This window comes from Oxyura jamaicensis, chromosome 5 (genome assembly GCF_011077185.1).
Source record: "Oxyura jamaicensis isolate SHBP4307 breed ruddy duck chromosome 5, BPBGC_Ojam_1.0, whole genome shotgun sequence".
NCBI lineage: Eukaryota > Metazoa > Chordata > Aves > Anseriformes > Anatidae > Oxyura > Oxyura jamaicensis.
In genome coordinates, this window is record NC_048897.1 from 26,705,731 (window position 1) to 26,724,079 (window position 18,349).

At 54.2% G+C, this 18,349-nt stretch overlaps 2 protein-coding genes across 5 annotated transcripts; one reads left to right on the top strand and one right to left on the bottom strand.

The window, feature by feature from the left end:
• Nucleotides 1-4,710: 4,710 nt before the first annotated feature.
• Nucleotides 4,711-11,914, bottom strand: LOC118168553 (cytosolic 5'-nucleotidase 1A-like). 4 transcript variants are annotated; one of them, XM_035329024.1, is made up of 7 exons: nt 11,476-11,914; nt 9,676-9,720; nt 8,929-9,096; nt 8,451-8,580; nt 8,139-8,261; nt 6,848-7,026; nt 4,711-6,322 (listed from the first exon to the last, which is right to left on the bottom strand). In XM_035329024.1, exons 1-7 carry the CDS (start codon nt 11,665-11,667, stop codon nt 6,020-6,022), a joined length of 1,140 nt encoding a protein of 379 aa, XP_035184915.1. In that variant the 5' UTR covers nt 11,668-11,914; the 3' UTR covers nt 4,711-6,019. The 4 variants fall into 4 exon arrangements, with proteins under 4 accessions (XP_035184915.1, XP_035184914.1, XP_035184917.1 ...); XM_035329023.1 differs by having other exon boundaries at nt 9,676-9,729; nt 11,476-11,909; XM_035329026.1 differs by having other exon boundaries at nt 9,676-9,786; nt 11,476-11,571.
• Nucleotides 11,915-12,795: 881 nt separating this feature from the next.
• SYT8 (synaptotagmin 8) lies at nt 12,796-17,114 on the top strand. The gene is made up of 9 exons (XM_035329016.1): nt 12,796-13,034; nt 14,355-14,483; nt 14,842-14,999; nt 15,323-15,418; nt 15,624-15,791; nt 15,924-16,091; nt 16,228-16,345; nt 16,458-16,591; nt 16,677-17,114. Exons 2-9 carry the CDS (start codon nt 14,372-14,374, stop codon nt 16,908-16,910), a joined length of 1,188 nt encoding a protein of 395 aa, XP_035184907.1. The 5' UTR covers nt 12,796-13,034; nt 14,355-14,371; the 3' UTR covers nt 16,911-17,114.
• Nucleotides 17,115-18,349: the final 1,235 nt, after the last annotated feature.

An 18,349-nucleotide genomic window follows, 5' to 3' on the forward strand; every position in this document is an offset into this window, starting at 1 on the left:
GGGAAAAGGGGAATAAACACCGGGAGGCTGTCACGAGCGGCCCGCTCTGGGGTTTAGTACCTTTTCCCCATTTTGTTCTTTTTCTTTTTTTTTTTTTAAATCCGCATTTTTCTATTTTTTTCCCCCAGTTTTTATTTTCCTTCCATGTTTATGCTCCTGAACCCCCCCCCCAGCACACAGAGCACCCCTGACGCCTCGCACTGGGGGGGCCCATCCCTCCAGGCTGGTTTCATTTAACTTTAAAAAAATAGTTTAATTTTACATTATATTCTGATTTATTTGCGTTTGTTTGTGTTTACTTTTTTATTTTATTTTGCTTTTATTTTATTTTATTTTGCTTTGCTTTACTTCATTTTTTAAAATTTTACTTCATTTTGCCTCGTTTTACTTCATTTTGTTGTGTTTAGCCTTACTTCATTTCACTTTATTTCATTTTACCTTTTTTTTTTACTTCATCTTACCGTGTTTTATTTAATTTCATTTTCCTTCGTTTCAGTTCAGAGGGGGGTCTTTTCACGCCCTGGATCGCCCACCCAGAAGGAAACCCCCCAGATTTGCATGTTCCTCCCCAAACACTGCCTCCCCCCTGGGCTTTGTGCCGGGTGCCCCATCCCCGGCTTGCCCCCATTGCTCCGTGCCCCTTCTGGGAAGCGCCTTTGGGAAGTGCCCCCCCGGGCCCCCTCCTGCTCTCCCTCCTGCCAGCACCGTCCCCAGTTTGGGTCTGTGCCACAGGTGCCACCACAAGCCTCCCGTCCAGGAGCACCCACTGCAGCCCCGCACCCAGCCGGCTTAACTTCTTGGGGCACTAAATCACACCATTGCCTCCCCCACCAAAAAGAAAACAACCCCAAACCCCATAAGCTCATTTCGGAGAAAACAAAAGGGGCCAGGACGGCGTCTTGGGGCCAAAAATAAAACAAAGCTGCTCCCAGCAAATCCTCCCGCGAGCCTGACCACGAGGTCCCGTTAGTCCGGCCTGGGCGCTGGCCAGGGCCCGCTTCCCTCCTGCCCCGCGGGCACGTGGCCGGGGCGAGCGGCTGACCATGAGTCAGCAGAGCCGGCACCGTGACTCAGCAAACCCTGCTCGGATAGGATTTGGGGACCCGGGGCCGAGGGTCCCGGTGGCCCTGGTCCCCATTACCTGGGTCCCGAGGCAGCGGGAGGTGTCGTGCCTGCCCCCCACGGCCTGCTGCCTGTCGCGGGGTGGGTGGGTGAAGGGCATGATCCTGATCCTTCCCGACACCTGGCACGGGTGGCACTGGGCTACAGCCCCCTGGGGCGCTCCCAGCGTCTTGTGACGAGTGCGAGAGGCACAAGCCCTCCTTGGGAGCTGGAGGGGAAAGGCGCTGGTGCCCCGCATGCTCCTCCGCATACGTTTCCCATCCAACCGGCCCGGCCTGCATCGTGTGTACAATGATGCTGGGGCTGCACCAAGGGTTTTTTGGGGCTGTTTAATCTACCTCCAGGCCTCAGCACCCATGTGTTCAGAGCTGCCACGGCTGCACCCACATGCACCTGTCCCTGGTGTCACTGTGGTGCCACTCAGCATCTCCACGAGGGATGCAAATGCAAAAGGTTTTGCTCCCCCCACGACGTTTCCCTTCTCGATGCCATCCAAAAGCGAGCGGTGTGCTGGCACCGCTGTGGGACGTGGGTGGCGGGTGACGCGCCCCTGGCAGCGGGCCACCATTTTGCAACCTCCTGCGATTCCCAGGGCAAATGACTCAGCCCCGGCGTGGGATGGAGCCTGCTCCTGCGCACCGGGGTCCCCTCCGCAGGTGACACCGGCAAGACCGGGTGGGTCCTGTGCTTTGGGCAGGCGTGGGGCGAAACAGTTAAAAACACCGTGACTCCACATCAGCGGGTGCCGATGTTAATGGATGCAGCTAATTAACAGCGCCTGATTCACCAGCCCCAAGCACAGAGAGGAGCCGTGGTAACTTTTTCCCGGCGCGGTGCCAGGACCTCGCCCATCCCCAGTGCCATTTACTAAACCGGTGGGAAACTCACAAAAATTCACTTTTTGACACAAAGGCAAGGGAGAAGGGCTGAGGAAGAGCCACCCATGATGGAGCTGGCTGATGGGTATCGGTCCGGTGCCATTGGTGCCGGCTGGCTGGGGCTGCTTGGATGCAGGGCACACTCATCAATACCCTTCTGCTGCCAGCAAGGGCTGCGGTGACCCAGGGGAGACGCTAAGTTTGGCTGCCACAGAGCTACCCTGGGTGGCAGGTGTTCTTTTGGTGTCTTGCTGCAAACCCTAATCCCTGTGCTAGGTGAGGATGGTTCATCGGTAGCCGCAGCTGGGAGACTTGAGCTTTTGCATGTGTTCCCCGAGTTATTTTCCCTGAAAAAAAAAAAATGCTTTTATGCAGCAAAATGCTTGGGGACATGCCTGTCTTCTAGCCCATGAGTGACCCTGGTGTCTTCACCTGCACTGGGCTGCAGCCAAGCCTCGCATCTCCTGTCCCTGTTTCCTCTGTGCCCATGGCCCTGCCCAAAGCCCCTCCACCCCCGTGGGGGCTCAAGCATCCTTCCCCACCCCTGTCCCACCGCCCCCGCAGCCACCAGCTCCAGGGCCACGCCTGGCACCCACCGTGGGGACGCATCTTCTCCTCGGGGCAGGGAGCTCGCTGTGTTTGCCTCACCCCAACTTTATCTATTTATTTATTTTGGCAAGAGCTGCATGTACATACGGGTGACAAGAAGCCCGGCGGGCAGCTGACGGGATGGGTGGCAGGGGCAATGATGGAGTCGATTCATCGCCTCCCACGCCAGGAAGCGATGGGCACCCCATGCGCCCGCATCGCACACCTTAAGCAATGCCCCTGCGGGCACCCGGGGAGAAAAGCTGCCGTGGGACGGAGCCGGGCAGGGGTGCAATCAGCATGGGCACCCCCTGACCCCAGACAGGAAGCCCCAACCCAAAGGATATGTGCCTACAAGCTGGCATAATGAGGGTTAGCCCTCTGTGTTTTCTCACCAGCATTATTTTTAATGATTTCCTTTAATTTCTAACCCAATCAGCCCCCCAAAAGCCCATAGGTTATGCAATTAGGGCACCTCCGTGTGACAAAACACCAAATCCCTTTGGTTTGGGGAGGAGGGTCGGCTTGGAAGGGTGAGGGTCACTTGGGCAGGATACGGGTGGAAATAAAAGAAAAAGTGGAAGACGCTGTTGATAGCTTTCTCCTTTTCTGGGGGTTTGCATGGCTGATTGGAGCTACATCAGCCCAGAGGGGGCTGAGTCGTTGGCTTAGGGTTAGAGTCCCAGGGGAGTCCCAAGCAGTGTTGGGTCAATGACTGGGGGGACACTAACATGAAGCAGCTTTGGCTGGGGCTATGTGGGGTGCCAACGCACTTGCTGGAAAGCAACAGCCAAAATTAAGTGTAGGAATCTCCTTCTGCACCCCTCTGCACCCCTTGCACCCTTGGAAATGCCTTGGAAAGCCAAGACCCAAGGAATGTCCCAAGCAATGATGATGGCGTTATTGTCCCAACCTTTAATGAATTTATTGCAGGTGTCTGTAAGATGGAAGCAAGAAGTTTCCCCACATGACAAGTGGCTAAGCTGCAGCAGTGCTTGCTGGAGGCTGTTTCTGACGCTCCACCTTCGGAGCAGGGCAGGGAAAGGCACAGGGTGACAAGCCTGAAGCAGCAGCACTTGGTTCTGCGTGAAGCAATCCCCCGAACCCCGTGCTTCCTTCCTTTTTTCCCCATTTTGGGCACATGTTGCCTTGTCACCCCCCTCCCACTGTGCTGACCGTGCAGGAGGAAGGCACGTGGCCCGTTCCCCTTGCCTCAGCACCTCACGGCCTGCCACCGCTCACATGCTCCTGTCCCCAACCGCCTTGACTCAGCTAATCCCCCTCACCCAAGGCATTGACTGAGCCGGCCTTAAGTTTAGCTTCATCTGGGGTGAGGGATTGCCTCATGGCCATTGGCAAAGGTCAGAGCATCTCAGGGTGGCCGGGACATCTACGACCACCAGCAGGTCCCCACCGTGAGGTGCCACCAGGCCGGATGCAGGCACTCGGCTGCCAAGCCCCAGAATATCTGACCTCCATACAAGTGGGACGAACATCTGCCCCCGCTTGTTTGGAGCATCCCGTAATTAATGTTTGCTTGGTGATTGAGGCTGACAGGTACTTAGCGTTATTAGCAAATCATTAGGAGCTGATGTTGTTGATGTCACTACTTTTAGACATCTCATTACAGCATCTGGATGTGGCATTTTTTTTTTTTTTTTTAAGTTGTTTCCCTCCAGAAGATCCCCTTGCCAGGGCGAGACGTGCCCCAAAACCGGAACAGCAGGGACACAGATGGGAACGCAGCACCCACCCCATGTCCCACGATGGGGACAGCTGCCTCGCCCACGCTCCCGTGCTCTGAGTGGAAAAAATCCCCTGGGTGGGAGCATGTGGGAGCTAGCGTGGAGGTACGTGGGGTGGGGGGAAAACTGCTTTAAATTAAAGATTTTAGCATTTTCTGAGGTTTGTGTGTGGATTTTGATGGCTTTTGCTCTGCAGGGAGCTAATCCAAAACTGACTGAAGGTTTCCTGTTCTTGCAGCAGCATCAAGCCCAGCCTGATACACTCCATGTTCACACATCTGGGTAAGGCCTGGATAAAAAACCTCTGTCTGCAAAGCAGATATTGCACCACTCTTCCCAAGCACACTCAACTAGGGGCACCAACAAATCACACTGAGTGTAGTTTAATTATTTATTGGGGGAAAAAGCATTGGTGAGAATGATGAAACCTTAAAAAAAATCTGATTATCTCTCTCTGTTCTGCCATAAAATTTGCATTTTTTAAAAAATTAAAATAAATGGAAAATTAATGCAGCAAGGAGAACTTGTAGTTTCAAGATGGGCTGGAGGCCAGAGTGGTTTTCATGGCTGCTTTTAGGTGTTAGTTTTGGGGGAATGGTCCTGTTCCCCCCCCCACCATGAGTGGCAGCAGGGCAGCACAGTGGCCTCTAGTGGCAATCACTGACATCCAGACCTGGGGAGAAAAACCTCCACGTGAAGTGTTGGGGCTTTCTGCCTGGTAAAATCAGGCGCAGAATCAAAAGGGCCAGAGGACAGGCATCCCTGCATAGGGGTGGCTTTGCACCAGGTAGGTGCCATGGTCCTGGACTTTGGCACCCAGGGCTTTTTGGAGGTTTGGGTGATGGTCTGCACCCCGAGCCCCGTCCCCCTGCATGGTTTGTGCTGCAGGTGGCCGCCTCTAGTGCCCTCACCTGGAGGAACCCCAGAGCTACATCGGTCTCCTGGATGACATTGGTCTCCTGGATGGACCCATCTTGCAGCCTTGTCATTGTCTCTGGTTCATCTCCTGCTGCTCCAGGAGCTGTGTCCTACAGGTCTGGGCCTCCTAAAGGCACTCTCTGTGAGTGATGCCTAAAAAGAAGTATTTGTGCCCTAATTTATATGAGGCTACAGTCTGGGCTTTCTTTCGTCATCCTACTCATCAGTTTCTAAAAGCTTACAGGTGCTTTACAGATTTGGGGTCTATCCGTGTGCTGAATTTGTTGGTCAGAGCTGCATGAGAGGCTTGGTGACACATCATTCTTCTTAGGAAACTAAGCTGAGCATGTCCACCAAGGCAGGGTCTTGGGGACTTGTTTGAGCAGAGCACCTGAGATTAAATCTTGGAGGCTAAGTACCACTGAACTTTGTATTTTTAGTGCTTACTTTCATGCTTCCTTCCCCACATGTGTGGGACAGTAGCTTAGTTTATCCTTGTAGAAGAAGGAAGCCCCCAAGCCCTACAAGACAGGTAGGTGGCAGTCCCTGAAATCACAGCAGAGGTTCTGTCCTTCCTGGAGCAGCTGCATCTTTGGCCTAAAGGACCTTGTCTCAGGAGCATTCAGTCCTGCTTGGTGGTCAGTGCTCTCAGGCAATGCTCTCACCCCTTTCCCTGAGGTTTGCTTGCTGCAGGTCAATAAATCTTTCCTATTCCACCAAGCTGACCTTCAGCTGGACCAGTCCTGAGAGCTGCTGGTCCTTGGTCCATCAGCAGCATGAGGGAACCCAGGCAGAGGGTACCCCCACATCTTGAGCCCCCTGGATGTTATGAAGACCATCATCAAAGAAAATATGGGGCTGGATCTGGGCAAGGATGGGGCCTTTGGGAGCCCCATCCATGAAGAAGGCCTCGTCAATGGCCAGACCCCATTCCCGGAGTGTCTTGATGGCTCGGATGCCCATGTCCCGGCCGCTGCGGGCGGTCACCAGGTAGGTGCGGATGGGGCACTCCTCACGGTTGAACTTCTTGTGTATCTTCCCCAGGCGCATGGCAAAGGCTTTCATGGGACCCTGGAAACATAGCAAGACACTTGAGAGTGGATAGGAAGGAAGGAAGCATCTGTTCAGTCTGCTTTTTCCCCTTCCAAGGTCTTTTAGGCCTCTGCAGGGCACAGAAGTGCCTGTTGGGTGTAGGTTTGGGCAGTTCTGGGACTGATGCTCTGTACTGGCCACACACATGCCCTGGGGTGCTCAGCAGGAAGGTGAGCCTTGTGGTGCTCATGCTAATCCTGAGGGAACCAAGAAGGTGCAGCACCCCTGGGTGAGGGGATCGGCACAGCACGGCATCCCAGCCTACAGAAGGCCACAGGAAGACTCTGGGTAACTATAGCCCCAAATTTTGGATCAGATACTTGCTTACAGAAAACAGCATGCCAGATCCATCTCCAGAGGGACTCCAGATCAGCCCCCACGGGGACTGAGCAGTGCTGAATGCAAAGGGAACCCATAAAAATTTGTGCTTTTTTGACCACCCACAGCAAAGCCCTAGCAGAGGCGATGCTGACGGTGGGCGCAGGGCCTGCGGCCGCCTCTCACCTCTCCCATGGGCACGGCCTCCATCGCCCGCTCGTACTGCACCGCTCCCTCCAGGCCCTGCTCCCGGAAGACCTGGTCGGTCTCGTCAGAGAAGAGCACGGCGTCCCCATCGAAGGCCACGCGCAGTGGGGTACTGGGGGCCTGCACCTCCTGCTGGAAGACGAGTGCTGCCGAGATCCCTGTGGGATGGAGCAAGGTGGGTTTGGTGGAGGAACGAGGGAACCACCATGTTCTGGGGGCACCTTGTGCAGGGGCAGCTCCTCTCCATGCCTCCATGGCCCCATCCAACACTACAAATGTCTCCAGAAAAAAAAAAAAAAAAAAAAAAAAAAAAAAAAAAAGTCTGCAGAAAAGGCACTGTGGTTGGGCTCTCCAAGCAAGGAGGGTTTCCGTGGGGGTCATCCCAGCCTTTCCAAGGCGGGATTGTTTGGGGAGCACAAGGCAGTGCTGCTGATCAGGGACTGGATGGACACTGAGGGCTGCTAGGAGAACTGCTGGGTTGTTGTTAATGCATGGGCAGCACTCCTCCTGGTGCCTGGTCCCTCTGCCAAGCCTGGTGTTAATGCCCAGACTTAGCACTCCGTGCTGTGAGTAATAGGGCCTGGCACCTCCGCTTGATTGGGGTAATTGGCTTAATTACAGGTGTTTTCCTACAAGCTGCTCCCTGCCTCCTCTCATCCATGGGTTGGGGCCTCTGGATGAGACACTTGTTAGAGCAGTGATGATCTTCAGGGAGACTTCGGGATTGGGCTTTGTAGCTAAGGGAAGTCTGGGCTGTGGTTGGCTTGATCCTGACCTGAAGGACCTTGGCCAGCTGATGTGCTCATACCCAAGCAAATTAATAAGGAGGAGATTAACCCCATTAGAGTTGTCAGGGGCTGCATGCACTCAAATCCAGGTCAAGCATGTGCTTACATTTATCATTAAGGACTCCGCGTGTACCAGGAAAGCAAATTTCCACAGGATCCTCACAAAGCCCTGGGAGTTGATGATGTTCCCTCACTGATCCAGGGAGCAGCATCTTGGGTTAGAAAGGTTTAAATGTTCTGCAGGGAAGGACCAGTGCATGGCAGAGCTGCAGCCAGAATTACACATAAAACACTTGGTTGTGAAGCCATCTGCAAACCCTGCTGTCTGAGGGCTACTGGTGGGGACGGAAGAAGCATTCAGGACTACGGTGGTGGCCAGGGTGCCATTCATCCCCTCTCACCCATGACAGAATGAGCTCTGGCACTGCTGCTTGGGAAAAGCGTGGTGTGTTTGGGGACGTGGGATGGAGGGGGAGACGCACCTCTCCGGAGGGCATTGCAGACGTCTGTCCTGTCAGCAGAGAGGAAGAGCTTGACCCCATGGGACTTCAGGTACTGCGTGGAGTCCTCATCACTGACGAAGCAGAACTTGGAAATCTCCAGGCCTTTGGGTCAGGGAACGTAAGCAAAGTCTGTTACAGGGCTAATTTGTCTTTATGAACCCCTTTCACCTCCCCAGGTTTTTGTGTGCTTTCCCCTGGCCCTGTCTCTGCCCCAGATCCACCACCACTGCCTTATCTGCTCCTCAGCCCCCCAGGGAGAGGATACCCACCCCCAGGGGTGTGCCCCCTTACCATAGTGCTTGGCACTGTTAATGATGCGCACACCGCTCTCTGGGCTATTGTTGGAGAGCAGCAGGATGTCAAAGAGGTCCTCCTCTGCTGCGTTGCTCTCCAGGATCTTCTTGTTGACGTACTGCACTGCCTGGGAGGAACAGATGAGACTCTTCTGCAAGGGGCATGACTGTGAGGGTTATTCTGCAATCCTATGGTTAGTGGTTGGGGGGGAGGATGTGAGCAGTGGGGACATTGTGCTGCAGCTGCCACCTCTGGCAGGACAAGCGTGGGGTGGAGAGCAGCCATCCTGTGCAAGGCACAGATGGGAGGACAGGGAGCAGGGCACCAGCAAGGAGGTGGAGATGTGGGACTGAGGAGCACAGGAGTGCTGCACCTGCACCCTGGGCTGGGGTTTGAGACCTAAAGCCAGGAAGGCTGAGCCTTCAGCCTGCCCTGTGAGTGCTGATGTGTGGCCCCAGCCCAGCGTGGGGCTCACCTGGATGAAGGCGAAGGCTGTGCCTGGTGGCAGGGGCCTGTCCTGGTTGGCCTGCTGATGCCTCACATACTCCTCCTTGCCCTTCTCCAGGTAGAGCTGGTGCTCCTCCTCCAGGTTGAAGATGGCTCTGGTGGTCACTGCAATGACCAGTGCCTTGCTGGGGTCTTTCTGCAGGGGAAAGAGGAAAAGAAGGGTTGGGGGAACACAACGGAGGAGCTTGGGGTGGTGGGGCAAGTGTGGGGTAGTGGGGGTGGGCATTGGAGGCATCACCCATGCGTCACGCTTCTTGGCTCTGCTGATGCCAGAGAGCCTTTGAAGGAGAGGTATCAAGCTTGATCTTCATCTTCAGGTCACCGAGGATGGAAGCAGGCAGTTGTGAAACCCTAACCAGTTTGGTAAGCACAATAGGCTCTGAGGACAGCCCACACAGGAGGGGATTGCTTCATCATTTGTGCATCTGTGGGCATAACGTAGCTGTAGTCAACTGCTTGGGATGAGCTGGGCATGTCCTGGTGTTTTTATTCTTGCTTTATCTCTCTTCTGGAGAGACTGATGAAGTAGAAACTACTGCTTTCTCCTTTGCCACTCCAAAATTAAGTATGAGCAAATGCATGACTCCTGTCCATGCAGCTGAGGCACTGACAGTTTGGGCCACCACAGTTTCAGGCTGTGGTGTCATCTCCTACGGTGGCATTTCAAAATGTACTTGAGATTGAGGATCTGCATTTTGTAATGAGCAACTCTTACCTGTTTCACACTGGGGTTTATAACCGTGCTTTCAGGCTCTGCCATCTTCCAGTTCCAGCATCAAGCAAGAGAAAATGTACAATTAAATCGATGTGTTTTAATACATCCACTCTACAGGGGGGAGAATAGAGAAGAAAAATGGCAAAGAGGGTTGAATATCCTGCCCAAACAAAACGAGCCTGCTTCTGCTGATGACAGCTTTGCTGTGAGAAAACGTGGCCTAAGAGTTCTAATTAAATATGATGGAAGAGTGGCTTTTCAAGCAGTGATCACCTTTCTCCCCTCCCCCCCCCGAGAATATTTTTCCCTTGGGAATTTCTGAAGGAGTTTGTGGAGCTCTTTTCTCAGCAAACTGTTTTTCTCAGCAAACTAAATCTTTATGTATCCTAAATGAGGCTTGGGGATTGAGTGAATCTAAAAAGCCTGTGAAAGATCTTACAGGTAGGCTTCTAGCTTGCATCCTTACTGCAATTCTTGCTATGCTTTGTCTAAGTGGAGAATTTTTATCCCCAGATAAGCAAATTCACTGCATGAGGAGCTCATTTTTGGGTGTAAAAGGCCCAAGTAAGCTGAGATGCGTGGTGAATGCTTGGGTGCAGGATACCCTACACCACAGGCATCTGCGCAGGCAAACCAAAGTCCTGGGGAGTTGCATGGTCTGCCTGTGCCTAGTAGCCAAGGAAGAAATTCCACTTTGCCCAGGTCCTGTGGTTTCCATAACCACCTTGCTGTACACTTTGTTTCTCTGTGCTAGTTAGTGCTATAAGTGGACATTGGGATTCAGCCTGTGGGATGGAATTGCCTCCTGTTCCCACAGGGTTTATTTCCATCCCACAGCTCCTAAAAATATGCTGTGGGGTTTCTCTGGAGAGCAGAGGAGGCAATGATGACTCTGCCTGGATGGAAGTGCTGGGAATGGCAAGGGAATTACAACCTTGTTCCCCCTTTAAAGTGCTGCCTGATTAATGGGGTGAGAGGCTGTGCAAGCATAGACCAGAAAGAGCATACAGGGTGAAGTCAGGGTCTGCATGGGGAAAATCTCTCTGACAAATGTCTTATTGCTGGGGACTTCACCCTCCTTGCTGTCCTGCCATGCTCGCTGCTGGAGGACTTCAGATCCTCATCCAGTGGTCCCCCTGGAGGTACGGATGAAAGGACTTTATACATAATCTATATAAGGGGCATACTCTTGCACATGTGCTCCCCCAATTTCCCCCTGGGGTGCAAAGCCCCATCGGCAGGGCTGCTCCCCTAGGAGATGCCGAGTATCTCTATGCTGCTTCCACTTGCACCCTGCGTGGGGAAGGGTCTCATCCTGCCGAGCCCTCGGGGTGACAGCTGCCAGCCTGTCTGAGCAGGGAGAATTCCCCTGAAGGGATTTCACCCAGGCAGGAGCGCTTGAAATATGCAATGTTTTTGGGCCTCTTTTCTTAAAGCGAAAGTGAAAGAGGTGACAGGAGCCGAGATGTGCTGCGCAGAGGGAGAGCAACCCCTTTAATTTCCACTCTGTCCCTTGAAACCTGGCAAACCAAGCCTGATTCTCCCCTCTCTCTCCCCCTATAGTAACTGAAGCGTTGTTTACATGCAGCCCTTACACAGAGATGTATATAACACATACACCTACACATGCACACATCTCCTGCAAGCACCACACATGCACGCAATGCCATACACACAAATACTTAAAGCAGATGCTTGCTGGACACAACAGCTGAGCTGGACACAAAGATTGTGCATCACATACCTCCAGCTGGGAAAGAAAGTCCCGAGGCTTTGCTAGAGACAAAAGCCCAAACTCACCTCCAGCACTGCCTCCCTTCCCGGCGTGGTGTCCAAACCTCTGCCCAGCTTCGCCCAGGATGCTGCCGTTGATATCTCCCTGGAGCTGGCAGGAAGCAGGCAGGAGCTGTGCTGGAGCTCAGCCCCGCTGCCGGCGTGCTGGGATTTGTAGGCAGCCCCGCGGGCTGGCTTCGTGCCCAGCCTGGGCGGCATTTCCCGAATTGGCCTCGGACGGCCTCCCGGGGAGCTTTTTTCTCAACTTTTGCTTGCAAGCACTGTAATTTAGTTTATTTTTGTAGGTGGGTTATTTGAAATGTGCCTCTGGACCTCTCATTTCCTAGCCCTCGCTTGCATAGCTGTCGTGCTTCTGACCAAAAATGCAGGAGTACCACTTCATGAGTGTGCACAGGGCAGCCTCTTCACATTTGTAATTTTACTGCACCAATTTTGGGTCCTTTTTCCTTTATCTTCTGAAAGCTGGGGCTATTGCCATGCGTTACCAGATCTCCTCCCACATCACAGACTGCAATAGGGTCCTGCTGCCATGCAGCTCTTTTCTCTGAGATGCTTGACTTCAGCAGACAGCCAGCTGAAAGTGCTGGCGATGAGCTCAGCATTCAGCATGTGTGTGTGAACCCCCTTTCCTGAGTAATTTCATTGGATGTGTTCCCTTTCCCCCCTCAGTTTTCTGTATATGTTTCTCCTGTGCATCCTCCAGGCCTGCCAATTCAGGAAAAAAAAGTATTTTGGCATCTGTGTGTCCCCTCTCCAAAATCTTGCTGCAGCATCACTCCTGCAGCATCTCTTGCACCTGGAGACGATGTTTCTCCATGCAGCAGGATCTCCGGGTACTTGTGAGCAGGGTTGTGTTGTGGGGGCTAAGGATATCCCTGGCACCTCTCTGGGGTGTGGCAATGCCTTGGTGGCTACAGGGAAATCCAGAGGGACGGGTGACCCAGGATGCTTTCAGGGCCCTCTCCTTACTTTTTGGATGTGCTGTTGCTTTTGGGCATCGGGTGCTCATGGTATTGCTCCCCACTTCCAACAGCAGCCCTAAAAGTCTGCAGGGACAAGGCAGTTTTTAGGCTGAATTGACAGCTGGGGAATAAAGGAGGATCAATTTGAGATGGGGATGCTGCTGAAATCACCCCTGACCCATCCCCATGCACTAAGTGCACGGAGCCTTGTGCTGTGCCCTGTCCTGGCACTGCTGCCAGGCTGTCCGTGAGGTTTGGATTTGTCCCCAGCAGCGATGCTGGCCGGCTCGCTGCAGCCAGGAGTGCAGGTTGTGCTTCCTGCTCGGGCAGGGAGTTCCCCGCTGGCTTTTCGCCTGCGTGAGCACCGCTTGGGTCAGCAGCAAGGTGGGGCTGGCCGAGGAGCTCAGTTCCTGGGCTGGCAAAGCAGACTTTCCAGTTTCAGCTCTGCTGTGCACGGGGAAGTCACTGTCCCTGCTGTGCCCCCAGCCCCGTGCCTGGTGGGGACCCGTCTTGTCCCACAGCATGTCCCTGCCACATGCTGTGGCTGGACCAGGAGCCCAAGCAGAGGGGAAGGGAGACTGAGGCTGGGAAGGAGACACCGCGGTAAGTCTGGTTTTGGGACCCTGGCCAGCATGGGGTGGGGGAGAAGGGCAGGGCTCCCCAGGTCCTTTTGCACAAGCAGAGATGCTTGGAGCTCCCAGATGGTGGCTGGGTGGTTCCCCTTACCCCCAAAACGGCGGCTGGGGTCATGCCACAGGGCTGGGCTAAGCTTTTTCCCTGTAACTGGGACTGAAACCAGACAGCCAAGGGGCTCTGGTGGGAAAAACATGATGAAACATCTGAACCCGTGCAGGGTGGGCATCTGCTTGCCAATGCTGCCACTACCCAAAGCTGGAGCCTCCTGAATAATGAAGGTACCTCAACAGGCTGCTGCTGCTTTATGCACAGGAGAAAAAGACCACTAAAACTTGACGGCAAGGCTGCGAGCTGAGCGTGAGTTTCTGATGACACCGATGTCCCAGATGGCCCTGGGCAAGTCATTTAACCTGCATCCCACTGCCCCAGCAGGGATAAAGAGCTCTTCTTCACCCCTCTGCCAGCAAGCAGCAGAGCCCTATTGTCTTAAAAAAGTAATAAAATAAAATTAAAGAGCATCCCTGTGCAAGGAGCCCTGCAGTGCCGGCATGGCCAAGGTAAACACATGCATACCTGCTGGCCCTCGTCACCATGCTGGGAGGAACACGCCCTGGGCCATGGTTCCTTAGAGGCTGGCCTCCAGGAGGCCGTGGAGAGTGTTTTCTGGTCCCTTTGGAGGCTTCTAGCATGAGATGTGCTCTTCTGCTGACTCCTTCAACCCCAAGTCATAGCAGCCCTGCTGCTGCTCATCATCCAAAGCAGGGAGAGAAGAAAGCTTAGGTTACAATGAAACGTTGATGTGAGGAGAGCCCATCAATTAAAATAATAATAATAAAAAATCAACACCAGTTCTGGTTTAAACGTGAAGCCTGCCCTTAATGCACGTCAGCGTTGCCATGTGTACCGGCCAGGCTGACGCAGTTTCTGAGCTGGCGTGGTGGCACTGCTGGCACCCGTCGTGTGGCCACCAGCCCTGCTGCGAGCGATGGAGCAAACCCCGACCCCTGCGAGAGGGGAGGGAAGGGCTTCAATGAAGTAAAGGAATTGGCCACGGAGGGGAGATGAGGATTAAATGAGAAAACAGAATGAGCAGAGACCGTCCTGCCTGTGGGAACCGCTCTGCTCCATTTCACACCTCATTTCCAAAGCGGCCGAGCCCTAAATGCTTACTCTGGGCTTTATCTTAGGATTTTAATTGTGTTTACTCATTAAATCTCTGCGCCACCAGCAGCACATGTGCTTCTGGAAAGGAAATCCCCACCCTGTTCATTTTGTTTGCCTCCCCAGGTCACCTGCACTTCTCCATGGCCAAGGCATCAAGGATCGTCAGGGCTACAGCCTCCCTGCTCCCCAGTAGCCCCGTGGCCACCACAGCTCCGCCAGGCTTCCTCAGCGGCTTCGTTGGCCGCATCCCATGTGAGTACAGCTGGGGCTGCTCTTGCACTGCTCCTTGGGAAGGGTTATCCTAGGGGTCCTGCCTCCGTCCCAGGTTGCATCCTTTCCTCTCCTCCCTTCCAAATCCTTTTTTCAAGAGGGGTGTGAAGCCCACCATGGCCAGGGATGCTGCAGAACAGCCTTGCACCTCCCCAGGAGAGATACTTGTTACCTGTGTCAGGCACGGTACCTGCAGCCTCCCAGCGCTGGGTCTTTTCAGGATTTTAGGGTCAAGCCCTCCAAATGCAACTTTGTAATGCTGAAACACCAGAAGGGTAATATAAATGCACTCTGCATGTTTTTGTTTGGTTTTAACTCTTCTGTCCACCTTCTGCACCAGTACCCAGATGGGCGCTCATTGCCGTGGCACTGGCGGTGGCTGTTCTCCTCCTCCTCTTCCTCATCTGCATCATCAGGTGCTGCTGTGCCAAGAAGAAGCCCAAGAAGAAGGAGAAAGTCACCTTGCATTCCATCAGCAGCTCCACTACAGCCAGCCTTGTGCGTCCTGCTTTCCCCTCTTCCCCATCACCCTCCCAGCAGGGAGGTTTGCCCTGCGCTGCCCATCTTCCCCCAAGGTCCCCGGAGCGGTGGGGCTGGTTGTAGATGTACAACCTGGGATTTCTGGAGGGGGGGTCTTTAAAACCTCATCTTTAGAGCATTTTGGTCTGTATGGTGCATTGTGCCTGGACAGACAGTGGGGACGTGAGCGCTCAGCTTGGTCCTCATGGGCTGGGAGCAGAGCTGGGGGTCCCATCCATGCATGAAGACATGCCCAGGCACCCGGGACCCCACTCTGAGGGTTGTGCTGCTTTCTGCTGCAGGTCCAGCCTGAGATGGAGGACCTGGAACAGGGCCCGGAGCAGACGGGGCGAGGAAAGCTGCAGTACTCTCTGGAGTACAACTTCCACGCGCAGGAGGTGGGGCTGCTGCAAGGCTGGGCTCTTGCATGGTCCCTCCATGGCCCATCAGGACCCAGATGTCCATCCCTGCTGTACCTCCTGTCCCCACCCTGCTGGCTTTCATGCTGACATGGCGCGGTGACATCTTCCCTGTGTGCTTGCTTGCTTTTCACCCATCCTCATCCTCCTCCGCGCGGTGACCTCATGCATCGTTCCTTTCAAGCTGAAAGTCGGTGTGAAGCAAGCAGCTGATCTGAAGGCCATGGACAACAGGGGCACATCTGACCCTTATGTTATCGTCTACCTGACGTCTGATATGAGGAAGAAGTATGAGACCAAGGTTTACCGCAAGACCTTGAGCCCCGTCTTCAACGAGAGCTTCACTTTCCAGGTAGGACGCCCTGGCTGACGATGGTTCCTTCATCCCATCGGGAGCAGTGCATGGATGCTGCTCTCCAGGCAGGGAGATACCTTTGCTGTCATTGTGTCCGTCACCTCATCCTGTGTGGGTCCTCCCCTGCAGCTGCCCCAGGCGGAGGTGTCGGAGTCCACGGTGGTGATGCAGATCCGTGACTTCAACCGCTTTGCCAAGCACGACACCATCGGCGAGGTCCGCCTGCCGCTGGCCAGCATCAACCTGCAGCACGTCATCGAGCAGTGGAGCGACCTGGCAGTGGCCAGCAAAGTTGAGGTTGGTGGGAAAAGCCCCCGGGAGGGACACGTTGTTCTTATTGCCACCCTCTAAGGACGTAAAGCTTTGGGTCTCGTCCACCTCAAGAGCACCTCCTGTGCCCGGTACCCCTGCTCATTGCCCACATCTCCATCAGCAAGAGCGGCTGGGAGACATCTGCTTCTCGCTGCGCTACGTCCCCAGCACCGGCAAGCTGACGGTGCTCATCCTGGAAGCCAAGAAGCTGAAACGGATGGACTCCCACGGGCTGGCAGGTTGGCAGTGGCCGCTCGTGCTCACAGCTCCCTACCTGGTGCTAATGACAGCACCGAGAACTCTCAGGGCTTTGCAGAACTTGGTGTGGAACTGTGTCCTCTCTCTCCTCAGATCCCTTTGTCAAGGTGCATCTCATCCTGAACAGGAAGAAATGGAAGAAGAAGACAACAAGTGTGAAGAAATACACCTTGAACCCTTACTTCAATGAGGTGTTTGTCTTCGAGGTGCCTTTCAATCAGATTCAGGTGGGTTTCCCTGCAGCGCCCAGCTCTGAGCAGGTCCCTGGGCAGATGCGGGTCCGACTGATGCTCTTTCTTCTGTCCTCACCAGAACGTGGATGTGGTCATCTCCGTCTGGGACTACGACAGAGTGACTAAGAACGAGCCCATCGGCAAACTCTTCCTGGGCTGCCGGGCCACGGGCAACCAGCTGCGGCACTGGTCCGACATGCTGGCCAACCCGCGCCGGCCCCTGGCCCAGTGGCACAGCCTGCAGCCTGCCGACGTGGTGGACAAAGCCCTGGGGCTGAAGTCCCACCTCAAGCTGCCCCTGGCCACCAGATAGAGGGGGTGAGAGCCCCAGATGGGTTGAGGGCTCTTCTTGGCCAAGAGAGGAGCTGGCTGCTGGTGCGGCTCGTGCCCTGGGCAATGCCAGAGCAGGACAGCTCTGCACTGGGGGGATGCTGGAGGGGAAGGTGTGGATGCAGATCCGGCTTGTCCCAGCCCCTTGCAGGCTGGGGGGACAAATACAGAAAGGCTCATGGAAAAACACTGAGTCCCTGGGTATTTTTTAAAGTTTTTAACTTAATTTTTGAGGGTTTTTAACTGAGACCAAGATCTTGAAGCACCCTGAGAGGCTTGGGGGGAGAAGAGGAGGATGGGCTGGTGAGGAAGGCATTGGAGACACAGGACTAACTCTTTACTGACTCTGTGATACGCACACTTGGTGTCCCGGCAAGAGGCTAAAAGAAACAGCAAAATCAGCACCTGGTTGTCCATACAGCTTCACTCTTAGCCTGTTCCTGGCCTGATTTTGGCCCGTGCTGGGTTGTGCACCCTGAGATGTGTCCCAGTGGGTGGGACTCACCAGCAACCCTCCCTATGGAGCCTGCAGATGAGGCTGCAGTGCTGGCTCCATCCACCCCATGTGGTCCTACAGAGCCAAGTCCATGGGGTTTTAACCCCAAACCTGGAGGTGCTGCTGGGGTGGGGTGGTGCTGAGCGTGCACCTTGTCCTCTTGCTTTCATGCTTTGAGCACCCTATACTGATGAAGGCTGGACTGCAGCCCTCATCTCAGTTCAGGGTGGGTTTCACATAGTCCGCCTGTGCCCCCCTGTCCTGCCTTGTGGGGCCTTGAGATACCAGGGGGATATGGAAGGAAAGATCCCTCCTGGGACAGGGTGCCTCCTCTGAGCCCTCTGCAGGTGGAAGCTCCCCTGTGTTGAGCTAACTCCAAAGCCCAGGAGCCTCCAAGCTCCCTGAATTAGTGTTTCAAGGAGTTAATAAGGAAGAGCCTCTTTGCTTCAGCTGAGAAGAGTTAAGCTAGATTGGCTCAGATACTGCCTGACCCCTTCCCATTCCCACCCGAGCACCAGCACACCGGAGGGGATTGCTCCTGCTCTGAAATGTGCTGGGAAAAAAACTCCTTTCTCCTGGCCTTCTGCATCAAAGCAGCCACAGCACGGTGGAGATTTGGTCTTGTATCACTATATGTGGCCTCAAAAGACAAAAGGAAAGTAATTTGCACAGGGCAGCCTGTGGGAAGCCTTGGGCTCTGGAGGGGGAGCGCCCCAAGCAGTAATGAAGAGCCATTAATATTGAAAAGCAGTTAATCTGCAATTATCCCCAGCTCCGCGGAGTGACTACGAGAGAGTTAAACAATTACAGTGAAGCTGGAGAAGATTATGGAAGCTCTCGATAGAGATTAATGACCTGAGCTTAACTATAAAAAGCTGCCACGTCTGCTGTTTAATAAATGTTACCTGGGCTTTGCTGCAGCCGTG

Excerpts from the sequence above, each read along its gene's own strand:
- SYT8 (XM_035329016.1), top strand. The coding sequence starts at position 14,372 with ATGGCCAAGGCATCAAGGATCGTCAGGGCTACAGCCTCCCTGCTCCCC. Across the intron at positions 14,484-14,841 it reads CTTCGTTGGCCGCATCCCAT|TACCCAGATGGGCGCTCATT; the intron begins GTGAGTACAGCT and ends CTTCTGCACCAG. Across the intron at positions 15,000-15,322 it reads GCTCCACTACAGCCAGCCTT|GTCCAGCCTGAGATGGAGGA; the intron begins GTGCGTCCTGCT and ends TTTCTGCTGCAG.
- LOC118168553 (XM_035329023.1), bottom strand. The coding sequence starts at position 11,667 with ATGCCGCCCAGGCTGGGCACGAAGCCAGCCCGCGGGGCTGCCTACAAA. Across the intron at positions 8,581-8,928 it reads CAGCCTTCGCCTTCATCCAG|GCAGTGCAGTACGTCAACAA; the intron begins GTGAGCCCCACG and ends TGTTCCTCCCAG. Across the intron at positions 8,262-8,450 it reads TAACAGTGCCAAGCACTATG|GCCTGGAGATTTCCAAGTTC; the intron begins GTAAGGGGGCAC and ends CCTGACCCAAAG.